This window comes from Patagioenas fasciata, chromosome 7 (assembly GCF_037038585.1).
Source record: "Patagioenas fasciata isolate bPatFas1 chromosome 7, bPatFas1.hap1, whole genome shotgun sequence".
NCBI classification, from domain to species: domain Eukaryota; kingdom Metazoa; phylum Chordata; class Aves; order Columbiformes; family Columbidae; genus Patagioenas; species Patagioenas fasciata.
In genome coordinates this window covers 15,664,662-15,684,961 of record NC_092526.1, presented here as the reverse complement: position 1 = coordinate 15,684,961, position 20,300 = coordinate 15,664,662, and the positions used below count along the sequence as shown (strand labels likewise).

The window sequence follows — 20,300 nt, the reverse complement described above, 5'->3', positions numbered from 1 at the left end:
GATGCGGCAGCTAGTTGTGCGTTGCTGCAATTGCACACTCCAATATTTGGGCCATGACTTGCAGGTTTTTCTGGTGTTCTACCTAAGAATCTTGATTTGATGCTTAGTTATGATGCCAAAATACCTCGGAGGATCCTTTTGTCCTCATGAATTTGGGACTGGATATCAAAACCTGAAGAGTCTGGGTTCTGTCATGTGCTGCTTTAGCAGGACTCAGGCAAGTATGGGCTCAATTTTAGAGGTAGTTTCTGATTTTAGATGCTGTAATTCTGAGAGTTACGGTTCTAGATATTGCAGTGCCCAAGTATGTGTTAGGCAAGTTCTGTAGAGGACCTTCCCTGTTGATTAGTTTCTGATAACCTCAAAGATATGTGTTCAAATTTAGTCATTTTTAAAAATTATACAGCTGCAGGATGACAGTGTATCCATGTGAGGGATTTTGCATGATAATTTCTTCAGCGCTATTTCTTCTTGTGTTTTGACATCTGATTTTGCCAGTTTCAGTCTGTGATTTTTAGCATGGACCAATTCCAGGAGGGAGAGCTGCTTTCCTCTAAGCCTTTCTTGCTTCCTGTGTCTGGCACAAGCAAACACATATTACAGAGTGACTGAACTGCTGCTTGTCAGCTCAGCCTCCCTGATGGTCCTCTGTGTGTGCTGTTTGATTATTCTGGCACCTCTTCCCTGGTGCTTTCTGATTGGACTGCTAGGAAGGTCTCATTGCCCAGGTTTCCAGACTCACCTTAAGCCAGCAAAAAGCTCTACATTTGTTTGCTCTGTGTTTTAAGAACTCCTAGGAGTTTTGAAGCAGATGTGGTCTTTATTTCTTTCCTCCTGTACTCTCTTTGTGTCAGTTCCCAATGTTTCTCCAGACTAGGAGTCTGAATTTCTTTTATACAAGCAGCCAGCTCTTTCCCATCCCTCATCTCTTTTGTTGATGGCAGTAGGGAAAGCATAAGTGTGAACTTACCCAGAACTTTTGAGGCAAGGAAAACAAATTGGGCCACGGTGTTAGAAGCAGATGGATTTCTCCACAAAGCTATGCTAACACTGCCACTTCAACAGCTGGGCAGATTTAGCCTCTGCTTAGACAGCACAGCTGCAGTGAGAGCACAAGGGATCACAGCATGAGCTCAGTTGGGCCAAGAGATGCCTGAGTGCTGGGGAGCGCTGTTGGGAAACATCTGCTTTTGAAGCTAGTAGCTCTGAAGCAGCTGTCAGAGATGTCCTGGGAGCTTCCTGTCTCTGGAGTTGTCTTCAGCTGTCAAAATTCATTATGCTGGGCTCCCCCCCCACAATGGGACACAACCAGGGGAAGAAGAGGAGGAATGGCAGCAGGCTGTGAGGAAGGTGTGAGGTGTAGTTGTTGCTTTCCTCCATTCTTGTTTTTGCAGCTACTTTGAGGGATAGTGAGGATCCAGTGAGATCCCTCAGGGTAAGGGATAAAACCACTTTTATAACTGAGATCTTTGCCTGTCAAACTTTTTCTGTACCTCTTGCATACTCCAGAGGTTGTCTGCACGGTTGTCCTCAGTGTCTGCTTCTTTCCTTGCTTTGACATGCTCTGTGGTAGTGTTGGTCAACTTCTCAAGCCTTCCTTTTCCTTTTGTTTCTGTTTGTATAATGTCACTGTATGGATTTGAGAGTGTTTCCCTGTCAGCCTTGCACCACTGTCAGTGACACGTGGTAGGGTGAAGGGGAGGTGGCTATCCTAGTGCAGGAGAGCAGTTGCATGGAGATTGCATGTACATGTCTGAACCAGCTTTGCTGTGAAAGTCTTTGTGACCCTTTCTAATCTGGATTCTTGTACTGCACTCAGCTGTGTCATCTGAATGCTTAAACTGCCAAAACTTAGCCCAGCTTCTGGTATTAATCCTTTGTTTCCTAGTGAGTGAGATCTGCTCTGACAGGCCACTTCCACAGTGAAGCTAAAGAAAAAGATTATTAACTCCATATTTGCTGCACAGGACAATTTAGATAGGATGTTTGGGTGGGTCAGAGGTCCCTTGTACCTCCTTTGCACAGGGGTTTTAGTTTGCAATGTGGCAGGAAATGGTGGTGAGCTGAACTGCTTCCAAACCAGTACAAAATCCATCAATTCCATCTGTCTTCTGTGCCCTACAGACTCCCTTGAGTTACATATATTGCATAGATCTACTAGACCTTGGCTTATAAACTAATTGTTGCCCTTAGAACCCTCTCTAGTTACTTGTATGAAATCAAAACACTAAAGCTGGCTCTACTGGTAAGAGCAAATTACAGCTTTACCCACATGAAGTTACTTGGTACCTTGGTAGTATTGTTGGCCAAACATGCCTGCAGGTCACTGGCTGTGGGCTTACCCAGTCAGAGGACTGTATAGTCTCGCTGTTATTTGTGTTTCATGTTGTCATCAGGCAGGTGTGTAGCCCATCTGCAAGACCATTTTTCTTTATTTAGAAATGCTTGATAACTCCTTCTCATGCTCTTTATGTAAGGGAATAACTGATGTTCTTCTCCTTACATTCACAGTCTGAAGGCACGAGGCTGCAGAAGGATCTCCGAACCTACTTGGCTTCCGTCAAAGGTAAGGACTGCATAAGGAGAGGATCGTTTTCCCTCTAGTGCTTACCTATGCAGTGAGGTTTCTGCAGCCACCCCCTTCCTGGTGTTTCCTCAGATGTGAGTTGTAGGGAAGGTCAGCATTGATTGGGTGGGGGATCTTTCAGAATCCTTCAGGACCAGCTGGGATAGAATAGGGTTGTGCTTTGATGCCGAACAGGTGGTGCTGTCTTAGGAGATAGACTCTCATGTCTTCTGCTAAGGTAGGACAAAGACAAAGGCTTTGATGTGACTACATCCTCAGTTTCTTTTCTCCCTCTGGTCACCTTCCATCTTTGTGTTACCAAGAATCAGATATTCTGTAAGGAGGAGCTTAGCATTTGTTATAACCCTCCTGTGTCCCTGTTCCTCAGGATGAGGGTTAGACTGTGAGGAACACACTGTTTTCTTCTCTCTGAAGCAGTTCCCTCTTCTTTCCTAGCCATGCACGAGGCATCCAAGAAGCTGACGGAGTGTTTGCAGGAAGTGTATGAGCCGGATTGGCCAGGGAGGGATGACACAAATAAAATAGCAGAGGTAAGACTGTCCAGGATGTGGGGTCACCAGGCTTGGTTGGTCAGTGGAGATGAGCTTTGAAGCTGTGTCTGTGTACTGCATTTCTTCGGGCATATGACTCTGGAGTAGAACTGAAGAGACAAACTCAGCATTGGGAAGAAAGGAAAAATGAAGGGAAGTGGCCTGTAGTTTTGTCTGTGTAGAACAGTGTCCCCAGATGCTTGAATGCTACACAGAGCAGTGTGCTTATGCCCACAAGCAATTTGTTCCCCCAACAGTGGCTAAACAGGAACAGAGAATGCCAAAAGAGAGCCAATAGGGTTAACTGGGTGTATTTCTTAAGCTCTGTGCAAGAGAAAGGGGAGGCTAAATCTACGCCCAAAGCACTGTCAGAGCAACCATTATGTAGCTGGAACAACCTCTCACTTGCAGCAGTACCACCAGCTGCCATATTTTGATTGCCACTTTGTTTGGCTGAGCCATGTGTCACCCCAGGCTGCCGTTTTCGCATCCCTTGGTGGGGTGATGCCTGTCCAGCTTGCCCAGGTGTCTTCTGTGGAGCTCAGGGCACAGCCTGTCATTGACAGCTTGGCTCCCCTTGTCATGTGTGTGCGGTGGGTCCAGCTGAGGGCAGGTGCCCTCTGCTCTCTTGCTCAGCTGTTCTGCTGGGCAGCAGCTGTGGCAGTTCAGCTCTGAGGATCCATCTGCCATGGGGCTGCAGGACTTGGCTTTTATCTGCAGCTGTTTGTGGCGTTGGAGCAGTGGGGAAGGAATAGAAAGGAGAGCAGGAGAGGGGTTCTTCCCTTTGCTTTGCCCTGCAGAAAATCTCACCTGAAATAACATCTGCATCTTGCCCAGGAAATACTGACTTCAAAGCAGATAAATCAAACAAAAGCTGAACGTTTCCAGGTCAGTTCTTGCATTAACATGGAAACTTTCCATTAGGAAGTGCTGTTGCAGTAAATAATGGAATTGTAATTCCACTGTTTGGCTTCACATTCTCTGTTGGCCTTGTTTCTTCCTGAGTTGCTGCAGTGCCTCTTGGGAGACTGTCCCTTCAGAGAATTAGAGCCAGAGAGGTCAAGGGGAGCAAGAGTACAGAGAACTACCGGTAGCTATGCTGAGGGTCTGCAGGAATATTTCCAGCTCTCCACCTCCCCCTTTCATGCCTTTGTTTATATTTCTGTCTTTGAGGAAAAGATGGGCAGGAGAACAGTGCTATACCTGCCAAAAAAAAAATAATTCCAACATAAAGTGGGCATTTTTCCTGAGTATTTTAGGCAAAACCCTCTGTTCAAGTGGAAAACCAGGACAAAGCAGCAATTTCCACCTAATTCAAGGGGTTGATATGAGTTTACTGTGCCTGAGATAAGATCAAGGGTACAGGGTGCACATCTTGGATGGGACCTCCACTGGGCTGTGGAGGCAGGCAGGGTGAGGGCCGAAGACATCCGGAATAGCTTTTTATTATTGTTTGTTGTTCTCCAGAAAGCGGTGTTGTAATGAAAAGCAGAAAATGGTGCCTAATGTTGTCAGGTGTCTCATTTTTGTGGCTGCTGGGAAAAGGAGGTAAAGCCAACTTGACCTTCATCTCCCCTTCCGTGGTATGGACTTGGGCTGCCACTGTGGGGGAAAAGATGGGCCCTCAGAGAGGTCACCTGAATTAGCAGCATCAGGCTTTCTCCTCTGTTTCTACATTTCTGGCATGACCACCTATTTTCAACTAATTTTTCTGCTCCTTAGTTTTTTTCAAAGAAATTACTGTTTCTTAAGTGCTCTGGGGGACTGAAATTGTTGACTGTAGGATCATGGAGAAATGCAGAGCTCTGTGTTCTTAGTAGTTAGCTCATTGCTTTTGTTTTTCAGAACAATGATCTCCTCTGGACGGATTTCCATCAGAAGCTGGTGGATCAGGCACTGCTGACCATGGATACGTACCTTGGCCAATTTCCAGACATTAAAGTAAGATTCTCTTTAAACCTTTTGAGAGAATCACAGCAGATGAAACCTCATAAGAATCAATTTCTTGCATCCCTGTCTTCTTTAGGAGGATGTGTGCGTGGTGCTCTGCAAGCTCTCCTTTTAGAGCAGCCAAGATCTTTGCAGCTCTGGGTCATGTGAAAATGTGATGTTCTCTTTTGGGGCTTGAAATGAGGGTGAAGAATCCAGGGGAAATATGCTGAAGAGAAAACATAAGTGTGAAACGGAAGGATCCATAAAATGATTTATTGTATCACAGCGCAGGAGGGCAGTGTCGGCAGTAGCTCACAAGCTCTCAGTCTTAAGTTCTTTGATTTTTTTTTTAATTATTATTATTTTTTTTTAACTTCCTTGTAAGTACAAAGCATTTAGGAAGTGATAAGTGGCAAATGTACCTTATAGGTAGAGGCTGGTATGAAAGACAGATCTGTGTGTTCACTAAAATTGTGCTGTGCGTATAACTAGCTTTTTGCAGAGAAGAGGGAATGCTGGGTAAGTGTATTTTTGGGGAGATTATATCCTGGGACCTAGGTTTGAACGATGTCCTGTTGCTTCCCCCACAGTTATCTTCTCTCTGCTCGTTTTCAGAAGGTTATGCAGGAAATGTCTTCACCATATGGAAGTGCTAGTAATGATATTGCCATATGGGAAATATCAGCTTGGCTTCCTCCCAATGAAAACAACCCTTTCTCTACCACATGCTTTCTAAAAAGTTTGTCAATATTTGTTGTTTCAAGAGGATCATGCTTTTTCAGAGAGGGGCTGGTCACAAGCTTGTAGTATGAACCTTCAACAGCTGTGTCCTTGCTTCCTGGGGCTTCTTGGTTCTGCTTCATTTTTCTAGCCTCTTCTGTCCCTGCTATTTCAAGGCTGCTGTAGACTTGGACTTCTGCACTGCTTCAGTCCAGATCACATTTTACCAGCCTTGTGGGCTGTGCACTGAGTCACCTCGGCGTATCATGTTTCTTCTGTGCTTAGTATCCTAATTCTGCTGAGGTCTTGCTGAGGTTTTATGGTGAGATTTTAGGAGGAGCACAAGGTTGGGACTGACCAAATTCCACCGAAACTCAAAGTGTTAGTTACTGAGTTCCCACGCATCTTTTTTGTCTTTCAAATGGGCCACGAAGGTGTTTATTACTAATGTCCCTTTCTCAGTCTTCAGATGATGCTCTAGAAAATTGGACATTAAAGCAATTTTATGCATGATTTAAGTAAAGCATTAAAGAGAGCACTACTTGTTTGTAGTTCCCTTCCTAAAACAAGTGAGAATTTGGATTTCTGTTGATTCCTACAATAAGATATGGATATATTTCACAGAGTTGGCTATCTGTTTAAAATGGACTTTCAGTGGTATGAATTTAAGAAGGTTGATAAGCTTTTATTGGTAGTTCAGCTGAATGCATCACTGTCCTTACCCCAGAGCAGTGAGAAGTGCTCAGATCAAGGCTGGTTTGTGTGACTGATAGAACCTCTTGTAAGTATCATTGTTGGAGGTTGTGACAGTTGTACAAAAGTGTAGTTTGGCTTCACATGAGGGATTAGAGTTCATGAGAGTGGCAGGCAAACCCCTCCCAGTCTTACATAATTTACAGAATATTTCAGTAGGTTTTGGTTGTTGTGGTAATAGTTTTCTGTTTTGTGTTTTCCACAAAAGCAAATTTTCTGCCTTTCCTGGGATTTTGGCATTACTGTGATAATGAAAGATGATTTATGGAGAGAAGATGAGTTTGAGTTAAATGAAGGCCTGTTTTTCATTAATGGCCCAGTAATGTGTGATGAGTTAGATCATGCATGCATTATTTTTTGTTAAATTCTAACATATTCTGAAATCTCCTTCACTTGAGGGGCTGGAAAAATTCCCTTGAATTTTTTTGGGCTTCCAATGGGATCCACAGCAGGAATGTGAAAACATAGTTTCCTTTAGTAAGGATTTTTTCCTAAGTTAAAGGGAATAGTTTTTTAAATGTTGTATGGGGAGGGATAAGCAAAACCTCTCTGTGTTCTCTAACTTGAAAAATGGAAATGCAAAAAATAGTTCATCCTTTCTTTGCAGGTCAGTATCTATAGGTTCTTGGAGTAGGATTCTTGCATAACCTATATTACTTCTGAGTAAGTTTTTGATTGAGGTTGCAGAATACACAACGAGAGTACAGGTCTCTGCAGAGAAGATAAGCCATAACTCAGGTTCTGCATAGCTGCGGTGATTTTCTGTCTTGCCCTGAAACTGGTATCAGTGAGGGTAAAGCGGAGAAAGGTTTTTTGTTTGTTTGTTTTTAAAGGAGACTTAAATTAAGATGGATTTATTGCTGGAGATAGTGGTGGGCAGCTGCAGCTATCCTGGAGTCATACAGGGAAGCTGCCATGCAGCCTTCAGAGCCTGAGCTCAGTCCCTTTACTGTTATCATGGTTGTGCTCAGTGACTACTCCAGGAGTACTCGCTGTGTATCTGCACCCTGCGGTATTTCCCTGTACTCTAGTAGAAACGTGAGGGTGGCAGAAGATTGGGGGCTGCAAAAAATGGTAGGAGTGACCTTGATGGGACATGGCTGACTTTGAATCAAACTACATGAGTGACATTGAATCAAACTCCCTGGTGGGGGTGGTGGGGAAACCTAGATGTTTGCCACATCACATATGTGGGCAAAACTCCAGCCATCTCTACCAGTCTGACGTGGGGGAGAATTTTATCTCATAAATCCATAATCTGGCCGTATGTTTTATCTGGTGTATGTGTAAGATGCATTAGCTAGCATCTCAAAGACTGTCACACTGCTGGAAGCCCCCCTGACATCCTGTCTCCATCTGTGACTGGCAGTGTGATGTCAGGGAGATGTGACTGAGGTGGCTAAGCTTTGTTGTGATTCCTCTCTAGGAGTGAGCTGAGCACTTTGAAATCACTTTGCACGTGTGTGTGGCTGAGATCCTGCAGATCAGCCATGACTCATGCAGAGCTGCACCAGCGTTTGCTGAAAGCGCAGAGGAGAATGTGTGGGAGATGTGCGAACTGGTCCCAGCTGGTCTGGCAGAAAGATCAGCCATGCGTGCGGTTTTGCAGCTTATCTGCAGGAGCCTGGGGAGAGGAGACCACATCTCACTGCCAAGTGCAGTGCGGGGGGGGCGGATTTTGCTGTTGCAAGTAAATCCCAATGCCGATTCTTCATCTTGCACTTTCAGTTTCCCTGGGTGCTGTGGTTAATTATAAATGCTTCTGACTCCTTGCCATGCCTTTTCACTCCAGTTCTGCAGCCTGCTGGACCAGGCTCTCTGAGCTGGGGGTGCTGGCGTCAGGCTGGGAATACCTGTGTTCCAGCCCAAATAGTCTGGGAAGTTTGTAGAGTCTAAGGGGGATGGCTGGTTGATTCTTAAAACAGGTCAGCCCAGTGGGACTGGGCCTCACCAGGGTGAAACTCTGGTGGGGGACCGAGCCTGAGGCACCTCAGATGAAGAAGAATAATGGAGGGTCAGGCCACGGACCTGAGCTGTCTGTTCTGGATTCTCACTCATGGACTTGTCAGGACTCCATTCCTGAACACGAGTCTGATAGGCAGGTGGCTGCCTCCTTGTGTTTGCTGCAGCCTCAGTGTGTCTTGCCTGTCAATGACACAGTGCTACAGTTTTTCCGTCATGCTTCTCTTGCTTAATAGCTGGTTACAATGGACCACTGCCTGTGGCTGTGGTTGCTTCTGTCTGGAGCTCCTATTGCAGGGTCCAAAATGCTGTCCTAGGCGTATCCTGAGCATGTGGATGAGTGTTTTTGCTGTGCTGGCAACAGAAATTCTTTCTTTTGTTGAACTTAATGTATGACCTTTCATGGGAACTAGAGCTGTGAGCTGGTTAGAGTCTGGCTGCAGCCCTCGGGAGGCCCTGGAAATTATAAATCAGGTGCCTGAAGGATGCAGGCGCATGGGGAGGCTTAGGAATCACCAGAGCTACAATTCTGAAAACACTAATGTCATCCAGAGGTGGGCCCTGTTGTTGGTTGGATCCATTTGCTTTCCCTGGCTCAGTCTGCTCTCCCGAGGAGCTCCCTCTAGAATGGTGGTTTTCTCAGGTGGCTCCCAGGGCCACCTCTCTGGGCAGCCTATGTGGAGTATCCAGTGAGTGTCCTTGAGTGGGCAGAGCATGGAGTGCTCTGGAAGTTGGGTGAGGAGCATTTTCTGAGAGGCTTTGTGCTTTTTGCTGCTGGGGAAGATTATCACAACTCTTTTCTCCATCTTTCTTAGTCTCGTATAGCGAAGCGAGGAAGGAAGCTTGTGGATTACGACAGTGCCAGACACCACTTTGAAGCCCTGCAAACTGCAAAGAAGAAGGATGAAACCAAAATTGCAAAGGTAAAGCAAGCAGAAGGATGTTCAGCCATCCTTTTGTTTTGGGAGGTCTGCCTTTGTCTACTGAGCAGGTTTTACCTGCACCTGTACCTCTTCACTGGGTCTGTTTTCATAGAATCATTTAGGTTGGGAAGGACCTTTAAGACCATCGAGGTGTCGTGAACTGGTAAGGTGTCGTGAACATTTCCTTCTCCCCTGTTTAGTTCTCCTAGAAGGCAGGATGGTCTGTATTGTGTTGGTTCAGATGCACAATCATCAGTCTGCATCTCTTAGTGGCCAAAGCCTAGGCATGCATTTCCTCAGATGCTGCAGTACCAGTAATGTCTGTCAGAAAAGCCTGTGTGTCTCTGAGAGAAGCAAAACCTTGCAATGCCCCAGAAAAAATTTCCAGTTTGTCTGCTTCTTGGGCCTCTGTCTCCCCATCTTAGAACAGCAGTGAGAGTGTTTGAGTATTGCTTGAAGTTGGTTATGTTTGTGAAGTCCTCTGATATTCTAGGACAGAAATGCTTAGGAGTGTGAGTTAAAAGTTCATTGGTGGAAAGGCACCCTATACACACTTGATGGCTGTGTCCTGTTGTCTATTGGTAACAATAACTGGATCATAAATATGGCTGAAGGCATTAAAACAAGAGTTTTCTCTTGTCACGCTATGGCTTTTTTCATGCCTGTGAACAGCTTGATCCAGGATTAACTGCAGAGCATGCCCAACATGCAAGTGAAGGATTTAATTTTTAATTAAAGTAAATGTCATTTAAAATAAAATTTAGATTTTCTGTTAAATGTAGCTGAAGAAAGGTGATAGTGCTAACCTTGTTCTAGAGGAGGCACGTTGTTCAAATACCTACCCAGAAAATGAGCTGTGGATTACTCCTGTACTCTGAGTGGATTGGAACCTGCATGCCCCACTCCACAGGATAAGGCTTGACAGAACAGAATAGTCCAGGGCTGGGGAAATATCTCTGATTTTCTTGAATGGGGGCCATGGCATGTCAGGAGTCTTCAGGCTAGAAGCAGTGCAGGAAAGAAAGAGCCTGGATCTGTATCTTTCAACCGGGCTGAGAAGAGTTGTTGGCCTTTGCTTGAAGTTATTTCTGGTAGGGGGAAATATGGGCTATGTGTGAGAGACTAGTGTTTCTCCTGCATGGAAGAAATAAAGATACATCTGTCCCCCAAGTGAAAGATCTGCATTTAATGGCCAACTGATAACACTTTTATTTTTAATCTGCAGGTCATCTGCTCACTCAGTGCATGCACTGTGATTAACCTTGACAGACTAAGGGAAGAGAGATTGATGGCTCAGGTGTCTTTGCATCATTTGTGTGGCAAAGCAAGTCTTGGTTCTGTATGCAAGGCATGAGATCCAGCTGGTTGTGCCTTCTGTTCAAAGCAGTACTTCATTTTGTTTGGGGAGCAGAGTTTCCTGAGGCGTGGTATTACTCATGGTATGTGCCTGCAGGATCTTTGCTGCAGTGGAAATGTTTTTTATAGGAATTAATCTGCTCAGGTTGGTACCTGGTGATCTGCCCCAGAGGCTGGCCACCTTTGTCATTGCTGCACTTGCTCATGTTGCCCCAAATGCTCACCTAAGATGTTAGTAGCAAGGGATCGTTGTTTGCTCTTTTGTTGAAGTATGAAGAACAGTGCAGTTTGAAGAGTAAAATGTTGAGATTTAGGAATTGGTGCTCTGTTTCTGATACAACCTGTGTGTGTGTCTATTAGTACTCAATCGGACTCTTCTCATTAGCCACAATGTGCACTGAATCAGGTCTTTCCACCCTCTGTGCTTTAGGCCTTAAGTCCATGCACAGGATAATACGTGACACATCACACCATCCTGATCCTGTAAAGATGGGAACAGTGAGTCCCCGAAAGTTCTGTCCATGTGCTCTTCCCAAAGGGACAGGTGTCACAGCCCAGCCAGTGATCCCACACTTGCAGTCATGCAGCTCTTCAGGGCTGTGGGCAGCAGCCAGGGCTGAGTGTGCACTAGGCTGGGGTAGGACGTTCACCTCTCTGGTCCTGTGACTGCAATTTTGCTCATGGGACCTCTGAAGTAGGGTTTTTCTGGTGTAAGGTACTTTGGAATATGACAGGCTCCTAGGAAAGAGAAATCGTGTTTGTGATACAGCATACAAAATGGGAACTGACTTGATTGATGTTTCATGGTATAATAACAGAAACAACGAGAATAGTTTTTGGAGCTATATGGTCTCTTTTTTTCTTCTCTAATATATCCGTGTTCTTTTCCCGATCAGGACTCCTGCCACTTACTGCTAAACTCACAGCCTGCCATTAAAATAAAGCACTGTGGTCTTTCAGCTGTTGCATGTGAATAATTACCGTGGTTAATTAATCCTGACCTCTCTTTAAGGAGCTCCCACTTCACAGCCATGACTCGGAGTAGGGTTGTCTGTGTGCTGGATCACTAACAACTTTATCTGTTGCTCTTTGCAGCTGCCTGGCTGGTCTGCAGTGTCCCAGCCCACACTGGAGCATTAATTACTGCTAAACTTGGCATGCTTCAAAGGATTCGCAACCGATTGGTCCTGGGATGTTTGTTTTTTCTTTCACCTTGGTGATACTGGTTTGGCCCAGCCTCTAAATACACTCTGTTGTGATTTTAATTTTTTTTTTTTAATCCTAAAAGATACATGTTTGTGTCTCTCTTGTTCTCTGTTTATTTTTTTTTCTTTTCACTCAAACATGCTCCCTCCCTGCAGCCTGTTTCGCTGCTTGAGAAAGCTGCGCCTCAATGGTGTCAAGGGAAGCTACAAGCTCACCTCGTTGCGCAAACTAATCTGCTCCGAAATCAGGTGACTGCTGATTTACCTGGCTCTAACCCTGCATGCGCTATTTTGGGCTCTAGATTGTACCATGCAACTAATCTCTAGGTAACGTTCACTCTAGTCCCCTCTGTTAAGCGTGTCCTTGGGACATAGCGTCCTGAGCCACAGCGGATACATGGAAGTTACTGACCAATGAATGAATGTCTGCATGTCCTATTGATTCCTAATCAGGTGTGCTAATACTGGACTATTGTTTTCTCACCCTAAAATGAAATGAGGAGGAAAGAAGCCCATCGAATAGCACTGAGGCAAGGGGTAATGTAGTGTAGCACCTCCAATTATTCCTTTTTCTTGTGAGAGAAGCAGTCAATTTTTATTGTTGCTGTTAAAAATAAAAAAAAAAAGGAAAACATTGGAAAAATTGCTTCTGCGTTTCTGTTGGTGAGTAAAACCAGAAAAAAAGCCCACATTGCTTCAAAAGCAATTTCTGTGGCTACCGATTTAAGTCTCAACATTCTCCCATGGTAAAATCCAAATTTTCAAAACAGGCACTGTCCTGGCTCTTGTGGTCTAAATGAGCTGTTTCCAGGTATACAGAGATTCAGTCTGTGTAGGAGAAGCAGTATGCCCAGACCAGGGAATTTCCACCCCAAATATATTTGAACGGCTCCTGGTTGAAGTAATGGTTGCGTCATTTGGCGGAACTTGGCCAAACATTAAGGTTACAGTGTCCTGAGGGACATAAGAGCAACTCGGAGAAACTGCAGGGACTAAGTATTTCTATCCTACTTGCATAGGAGAAGCATGGCTTCCTGCTGAAATCTCCCTCAGTATTTACCTGGAGCCCCTGGAGGGATGAGAGGGAGCTGGCAGAAAACAGCCAGTGAGAAGAAAATGCTTTCAATAGGCAAGGGATATTAAATCATTACCCAGACTGCCAACACCAGCTACCTGCTCACAAGCTCCTGGTGAGCTCATCTGTTCTCATTCAAATGTTCCTACTGTCACATTCTTTGTCAGTGAATGAACTGGAGTTCAGAAACACTAAGGCACTCTCACCTTTATAAAGCACCTGGATTTTTCACAGTCAGTTTATGGCTACAGATCCAGGAAGATACTAGATTACCACACCAGTAAAGCCTGGGGAAAGAACAGCTGTTAGCAGTCCTCCTTAAGATGCATAGCAAAGGGAGGAAATATGTGTTCATTCCTGATTGCGGGGAGAAGCATATTTGGCATGTTACCCGAGCTCCCGCACCTCAGCCCTGCTGGGAATGATCTGCAGGGCTGTGGTTCTTGACTGGTCTGTTTGGTTGGTGGTATTTCTAGAGGACTAGAAAGCAGGTCTGGGAAGTTTCTCAAGCCACAGATAAATAAATCAGCTCTTGGGCACTTTTCATCTTCTCAGACTGGCTGAGGAGACTGGGAGTAATCCCAGTGCACACAGATTGGCTGTGGAAATGGTGCCTAGGTGTGCTCCCTCTTCCATTGCACTGGGAGCACTCGGACAGGCGTCCCAGAGTCTTTCCATCATTTCACTCACAGGGTGACTTTGTCCTAAAGCGTGTCACAAGGGTTATGTAACTTCCCACTCGCTGTGTTGCAGGGTGTTCATCTGCTAAGTGGCATTAATATTTGCAGTCACCCCAGATATTTTCAAATCAAGTCCTCCTTTAAGTTTTTCCTTTCATTCTTGAACTAAATAATACTATTGTCAACCTAAATATTTAATTTCCAATTGTGCAAGTTTTAAATGTTTTTGTTTAATTTTTATTTTGAATGAGGACAAGCAAAAATAATCTCAATAAAGATTAGTTTGTGTTCTGAACCTGTGGGTTTTACAGCTTTTCTCCACAAACATGAGCAGGCAGGAAAAAAAATGGCTTCAGTTTTTGTTCGTGTGACTCTCAGACTGAAGGTGTTAATGACAAACTTAAATCTCATTAAGCTCTTGATAAAAGTCAGAGAGCTGATGATACTGCATTTATTGAAGAGCTTCAGAATGATAAGCCTAAAAAAAGTCTTTCCTCTTACCAGCAGCTGTGTTGCTGTCTCTTCTTGCCTGATAATTTTACAACCTCCAAGCAAAAATGGGGTCAGTGATACCTATTATTTCTGCTGTAAAGCCAAGTCCCTCCCTCCAGTGTACAAACTACTGGCTTTTTAGGCCTTTAGCAGATACTAACAGAAACAATACAGTGTGTGTTTTCTGTAAAGTCTCCTAGGGGGGTTGCTATTGCACATTCTCAGTTACAAATCTTAGTGACTGTGCTTTTTGAAACAAAAGGGAAAATGCCTTAGAACAGCAAATTCTTGCATTTTTGCTAAGCTCCACTGAAATGCTGAATACAGAGTGAAAAAGCCACATCCTTGGTGCTGGAATAATAGCAGAACAGTGTCTCTGTCTCTAAGAGAAAGCCAGCAAGTTGAGTCCTGGGCAGTGCTGCCCTCTGAGAGGCGGGTCTGGCTGGCACTGCTGGGAGCTCTGGCCTTGGCTGGGCTGCCCAGCTCACCTCTTTGCCCCTGCTTTATGTATTTCTAAACTGTTTTCTGAGCTGTGCATAATTACCACACTTCACAGAACAATGTTTGAAGATAAATTGTCACCAGATTACCTGAAAGCACCATGCTGAATGTTGCCAGACACTCATGAATGCTGGGATGCAGGATGGTAGGAAACAACGTGGAATAGTTGCTCCTCCGTCACACCTGAACTGGTTGTGCGTGTCACTCTGTGGCTTGGCTCTACAGAAGGTCAGGAAAGCATTTGTGTTGTTCAGCTCCTGCTCAAACCTTCCATCTTTCAGGCAGGGAGAGGAAGAATTTTCTGAGAATTTCATGGACCTGGCCTTATGGTCTTCTGCCTCTGTTCTCCATCAGGTTGGTAGGGATGACACCTGAGATAGGTGCACAGATACAGTAGCAATGGACTCTGCCCCTGAAACGTATCTTTCTTCCTTTCCCCACCTTATTGCATGAGCTAGATTTCCCTCTAGCAGGGCTCATGACCAAGTTCTTGTCTGTCTTTGGCTCCGGATGGAAGCAGTCAGGGCTATCCAGTGTCAGGACCCCTGCTTCCAAGCAAAATAAATCCCACTGGTGAGAAGATCCCTGGGCTGAAAAAGGAGTGAAGAATTAATCCAATGCTATACGTGGGAATGAGAGCACTAGTTGGATCCCTGATTCCTACAGCTACTCTAGAGTGAACGTTGCCTGTTGCTGATTTTGCCTTTGCCTCGGGATGTCACAATATTGACACATTGCTTTCTAGGTTCTCTGACCTTCTGAACAGGTAAACGAGTGAGGGAAAGACTGTTATTAATATTCAGTGTATCTGAAAAACTAACAGCATTCAATGATGCCTCATCACCTGGGTTGATTTTGGTTCCAGTCTAATTTGGAAATTAGAATAAGATAAAGCCAAGGGATGGACTGTATTTTTTTTTTTTTTTACTTCCTTTAAAATGCTTACATTAGAAACATTCATTTGTAAAGGGATTTTTAAGGCAGAATGAGTCTTTGTGATGATAATTTCTGATCCAGCATAAACTATGTCTCTGCTAAAATGGGCTCTTTGTTTTGTGCAACCTCTCTTGAAATGCTAGGTTTTTCAGTGAGTGTAGCAGTGAAATACAGGGGTGTCTGGGTAGAAGCATCATATCCCCTTCTCCTCCTGCCTGTTCCTCACAAGGTCTGCTTAACTTTTGAATACTTCAGTTGTGTCTTCTTCTGGGGGAAACTTTCTCTGCTGATCTTGAGTACAAAGTGTTATCCTTGCCTTTTGCAGCAGTGAGCAACCCTCTGTAAGGCAGAGCTAGCTGGAAAGTAGGAGCTTCTGCGGCATCAGTCAGGAGAGAAATGGAAAGAGTGTGAGGATTGTACACAACACTGTGAAGAATAGGACTCTGAACTTCAAAGTGTTTTTAAGTCCTTTCTCCCATGAATCCTGTCTTTGCCATATACTCATCACTAAGGAGCAGTAAGCTGAAACTTCCATTTCATAGAAGGGGTAGGAATCTGACTGTAGGCTCGTAGAGAGATCCAGTTCCCCGGTGACTTGCAGGCTCTTTGCAGAGCCCTATGGCGTCATGACATTCCTGCTGTTGTCACACATATAAGTAGGTACTGACCTTGATGTGAAGATGTGTTGACAAGTTGCTCATGCAGGAATTGGCCATCCTGCATCCCACTGCACAGGGTTATGGGAGAATGCTGTGCTGTTGCAAATTACAGAACAGAAACGTTTTAATTTGCAAGCTTTGAGTTTTAAGTCAGTGCACTGGAAAGAGGAAGATGTCCCAACAAATATAGGAAGGGGAATGTGCTGGCAAGATTAATGTGTCAGTGCTGGAGTCTGTCAGTATCTAGGTCAAATGAACAGATCAAATTGAAACTCTCAACCAGGAGAAAGAGGTCCTGTACAAAGCAGGTTTCCTTTAGTGTTGGGGGCCAATAGCCAGCCAGGGATTGCTCTTGTATTAGATCCTCACTGAGTGTACGTGAGACAACTGAAACCAAGACCTGTTGCTCAAGCGCTGTAGCCTGGCCTCCTGCTGGCACAACTCATGCTTTGCCTACCCTTCCTTGCTTCTCCAGCCAGCTTTGTGAGAGCTGGATCAGCAAGCCATACAGACCTCCCCCCTTCCTCAGAAGAGCTGGGGCTTTGGCATGACGTTACTTGAACAGAGAGTCCCCATGAGGGAGGACTCTTCTTCAGTGCCATTTATGATGGATTTCAACTCTTTCGGAGACCTGGCAAGGGGTCGGGGTCACTATTATCTTCACCTGTACCAAGCCGGAGGCTGAACTGCCTGACCAGCTCCATTCAGTTTTTGAAGGCGGAGAAACATATAGAACTTAGAACACGTTAGTGAATGTTTGAATTGCTTTCTGAATATCTGAACAGGGAAATCAATTGAGTGAAAGCCTGAAGGGGCATCAGGTCTTCCTGGGGACTCATTTGGGATGAGGATTACCCCATGCCAGAATTTTACCTGGTCTCCCAGGGAGAGTCACAGTTGTCACAGCCCTGCAGGGTACTTGTCTGTGCTGGAGCTGACAATCTTTCTTCTCTACTGTTAAGGCTGAAGAAGAGTTAGTGAAGGCTCAGAAGGTGTTTGAAGAGATGAATGTTGATCTTCAGGAGGAGCTGCCTTCGCTATGGAATAGGTGAGTGCTGGAAGTTTTTCCAAGGGCTGGTTGGAATGAAGCAAAAACCCAAGCTCTGGTATCACTGTTCTCTTTATCTTGGGTTGGTTGTCTGCTCTTGTTTTCTGGGTCATCTCAGAGAGGTTATCTGAGGATTCTCCCCAGCCAGGTTCCTCCTGGGCTTTCTGTGCTTTGCTTCATGATCCTAATGAAAATCTCAAATTACCACAAAGAGAAACTGTTTCTATGCTTTATCTGATTAATCCCTTTGCCCCACCAACTCTGCCCAGCTTTCCTGGGCAATGGTCCAGCTTCTGCCATGGACAGCAGACAGAGCAGACAGGGTCACTAAGATTCTAAGTATGGAGTCAGCTGGTTGGAAGGAACATCTGCAGCTGAGTGGGTATGTCAGCTACCTGACCAAGGGAAGATGAGATGTTACAGTCACTGGGATTGGAGAGAGCCAAGAGGGGATGCCTTGATCACTGTGTCTTGGCATGCAAGCTAATGAGCACCCACTAAACCAGCATGTTTAACAAAAAAGAGAGGCTGAGAGGACAGGTTGCTCTGCTTTGAATGCCACTTTCAGGTTTGGGCAGTTGGGTGAGCAAAGATAAGGTGTGGCGGCTGCCTTCTCTTGCCCCTCTATGTGCTCCTGGCTATGTGACACAGGACCCAGTGAGAAACTAGTGGTTATAACTGTCTGTTGTGCTCTATTTAACAAAACATAGCCTGGGCAGAGGAAAATAGGAGAATAGGAAGACTTGAGAAACCATGGATTTGTCATACCTGTGATTATGGTGATAAAAAGGCAGGAGAAAGAAACAGAACAACATCTAGTTTGGTGGATGAACTGGAGGGCAGCAGAAGCTAATGCATAGGGACAGCACAGTGGAAAGCAGGCAAAATCCTCCTAGAAGTGTCCCAGTTTCATATTTTTAAATGCAGTGATCACATCTGGGTTGGCAATGCTGGTCTGTGGGGCATGGAGGGTGGGTGGCAGCAGGGTGGGAGAGCAAAGTGCAGATGTCTGCCCCCATTCCCCTTTCCAGGCTGGATCAGGGCTCTTTGCTCACAGCAGCATGCAGGCCTGGTGGAGGAAGGAGCTGGGAGGGATACAGGCATCTGTGTGGTTCCATGCGCAGCATGGTGATGCCACTGGCCTTAAAGAGCATCTCCCTCCTGTGCTCCTCCAGCTGGGTGCTGGTGCAGCACTCACCTTTGGCAGCTGGCAGGCTGGCTAGAGGAAGGAGAGTGGCTGGCAGCTGCTGGGATTTTAAGGTGTCACAGGTTGTTGACAAGCTCCTGCTATCCAGCTGATCCTTCTGTTTTCCTGTTTTTCTCTGTACCTATCCCATGCTTTCTTACTCTTCTGCCCCTGAAGCAAATGATTCATGCTTTTTCACTTCCCCTGGTGCTGAGGGACTTAATGAGTGAATTAATGTCTGTCCTTCTGCCAATTCTCTGAGCTTTCCCCCCACTCCATCTGCATCACAGTCTCCATCTTTTTCCTTTCTGTCACCCTACCACTGTCTCTCCATTTTTTTTCTTTTTTTTTTTATTTCTTCCCCACCCTGCCCTGCAACCTCCTTCTCCCTTTAGCCAGCACAAATTCAGATTCTATCCCACCTGGCCACCTCCTCCTCCTCATGTTTGACCCATGCCTGACCTTTGCTCCATCACCCCCTTTGTGCTTCTCTGCCGCTCTTGGCTTCCAGCATGTACCAGACCTGACAGAGTTGAGTTTGAGTGGGAATGGTGAGTGAGAGGTAGTAGAAGGGACAGAACTGAAAGTTTTTGGGAGAGCATTGTATCCATTAAGTTATTCTGTCTCATTTTTCATTTGGCAGTCGTGTTGGTTTCTACGTCAACACATTCCAGAGTATAGCAGGCCTAGAAGAGAACTTCCATAAAGAAATGAGCAAGGTAAGGCAACTAACAGCTTATCCTATGAACACAGCTTCTCCTCATTGTTGCTAAAAAAAAAAAAACAAAACAAACAAAAAACCCTGAAAAAAAAAGGCTGGAGAAAACAGAGCGTTTGCCCTATGTCAGATGGAAATGTTAACCCTTGGTTTTTTCTGGGCTGCTTAGGGGAAAGTCTGTCTGAGACAGTAATGTAAAAGGATGGAGCACAGGGAAGAGACCACAAGGCCATGCAGCAGTGGAGAGTTTGTGACACTTGGCAGGGCTCATTTGCAGAGCTGCAGAGGGAAGGGAAGCCACTTCCAGGCCAACCTCTTGCTGTCTTGTTTTAGTTCATCTACACTGTGGATCTGTAACCTATAATGTGGGCACTCTCAGCCTGTTATCTGTTTGCCCCCTCTGCTACCTGGCAGCAAATTGTTGTGAACTCTCATCTACCTGGCTGAGGGGATGAAACCAGCAGTGAATCTGCCAATCTGCAAGTCAGCTGACTGAGACTGGCCTCACTGATACCTCAAGGTACTTCTCAGCAGTACCTTCCTGCTTTGGCTTCTTTCCTGCCCTGTGACATTTGAGGCATTTGAGTGCTTAGCATGGGCCTTGCATGGACTACCAGTTGGCCACAAGTTGGGTGCCACAGCAGCAAACAATGTTGTAGCCTGGTGGTGGCAGCCTGGATCCTGGTGCTCTGTGCCAGCACCCAGCAGAGACCTCAGGAACAGTCTGTGGGAAAGCGCCCCCATTGCCACTTCCATTTACAAGTATGTTCTTGTTGTTCATTCACTTAAAAGCTAGCGAAGTCTTGTAATTCCTTAGGTCTGTACGCTGCTGCTAACAGTTGCACGTTCTCTGTAAATGTTGCACTAATTTTGACAAGCAACTGAGAGCGCAGCTGGAAAACTCTTGCATTCCCTCCCCTTTCCAGTGTCATCTTGACAACAAGACAGCCGCTAAGCAACAAGCAACATTATAGGCCTTCAATTCCCAGCAGTCAGGGGCCCTCTACCTCAGTGTAATGCATCAATTTTGAGCCCTG

At 45.3% G+C, this 20,300-nt stretch overlaps 1 protein-coding gene across 20 annotated transcripts in view; it reads left to right on the top strand.

The window, feature by feature from the left end:
- Positions 1–20,300, top strand: part of BIN1 (bridging integrator 1) — a 99,847-nt gene that overhangs the window by 47,392 nt on the left and 32,155 nt on the right. For 12 of the 20 annotated variants that reach the window (XM_065840479.2, XM_065840480.2, XM_071810879.1 and 9 more), the window contains exons 3-9: positions 2,512–2,566; positions 3,023–3,117; positions 4,963–5,058; positions 9,300–9,407; positions 12,125–12,217; positions 17,274–17,359; positions 19,189–19,264. In XM_065840479.2, coding sequence (XP_065696551.1) covers positions 2,512–2,566; positions 3,023–3,117; positions 4,963–5,058; positions 9,300–9,407; positions 12,125–12,217; positions 17,274–17,359; positions 19,189–19,264 — 609 coding nt within the window. The remainder of the gene's footprint in view (positions 1–2,511; positions 2,567–3,022; positions 3,118–4,962; positions 5,059–9,299; positions 9,408–12,124; positions 12,218–17,273; positions 17,360–19,188; positions 19,265–20,300) is intronic. The other 8 variants (XM_071810881.1, XM_071810882.1, XM_071810883.1 and 5 more) reach the window with 1 other exon arrangement.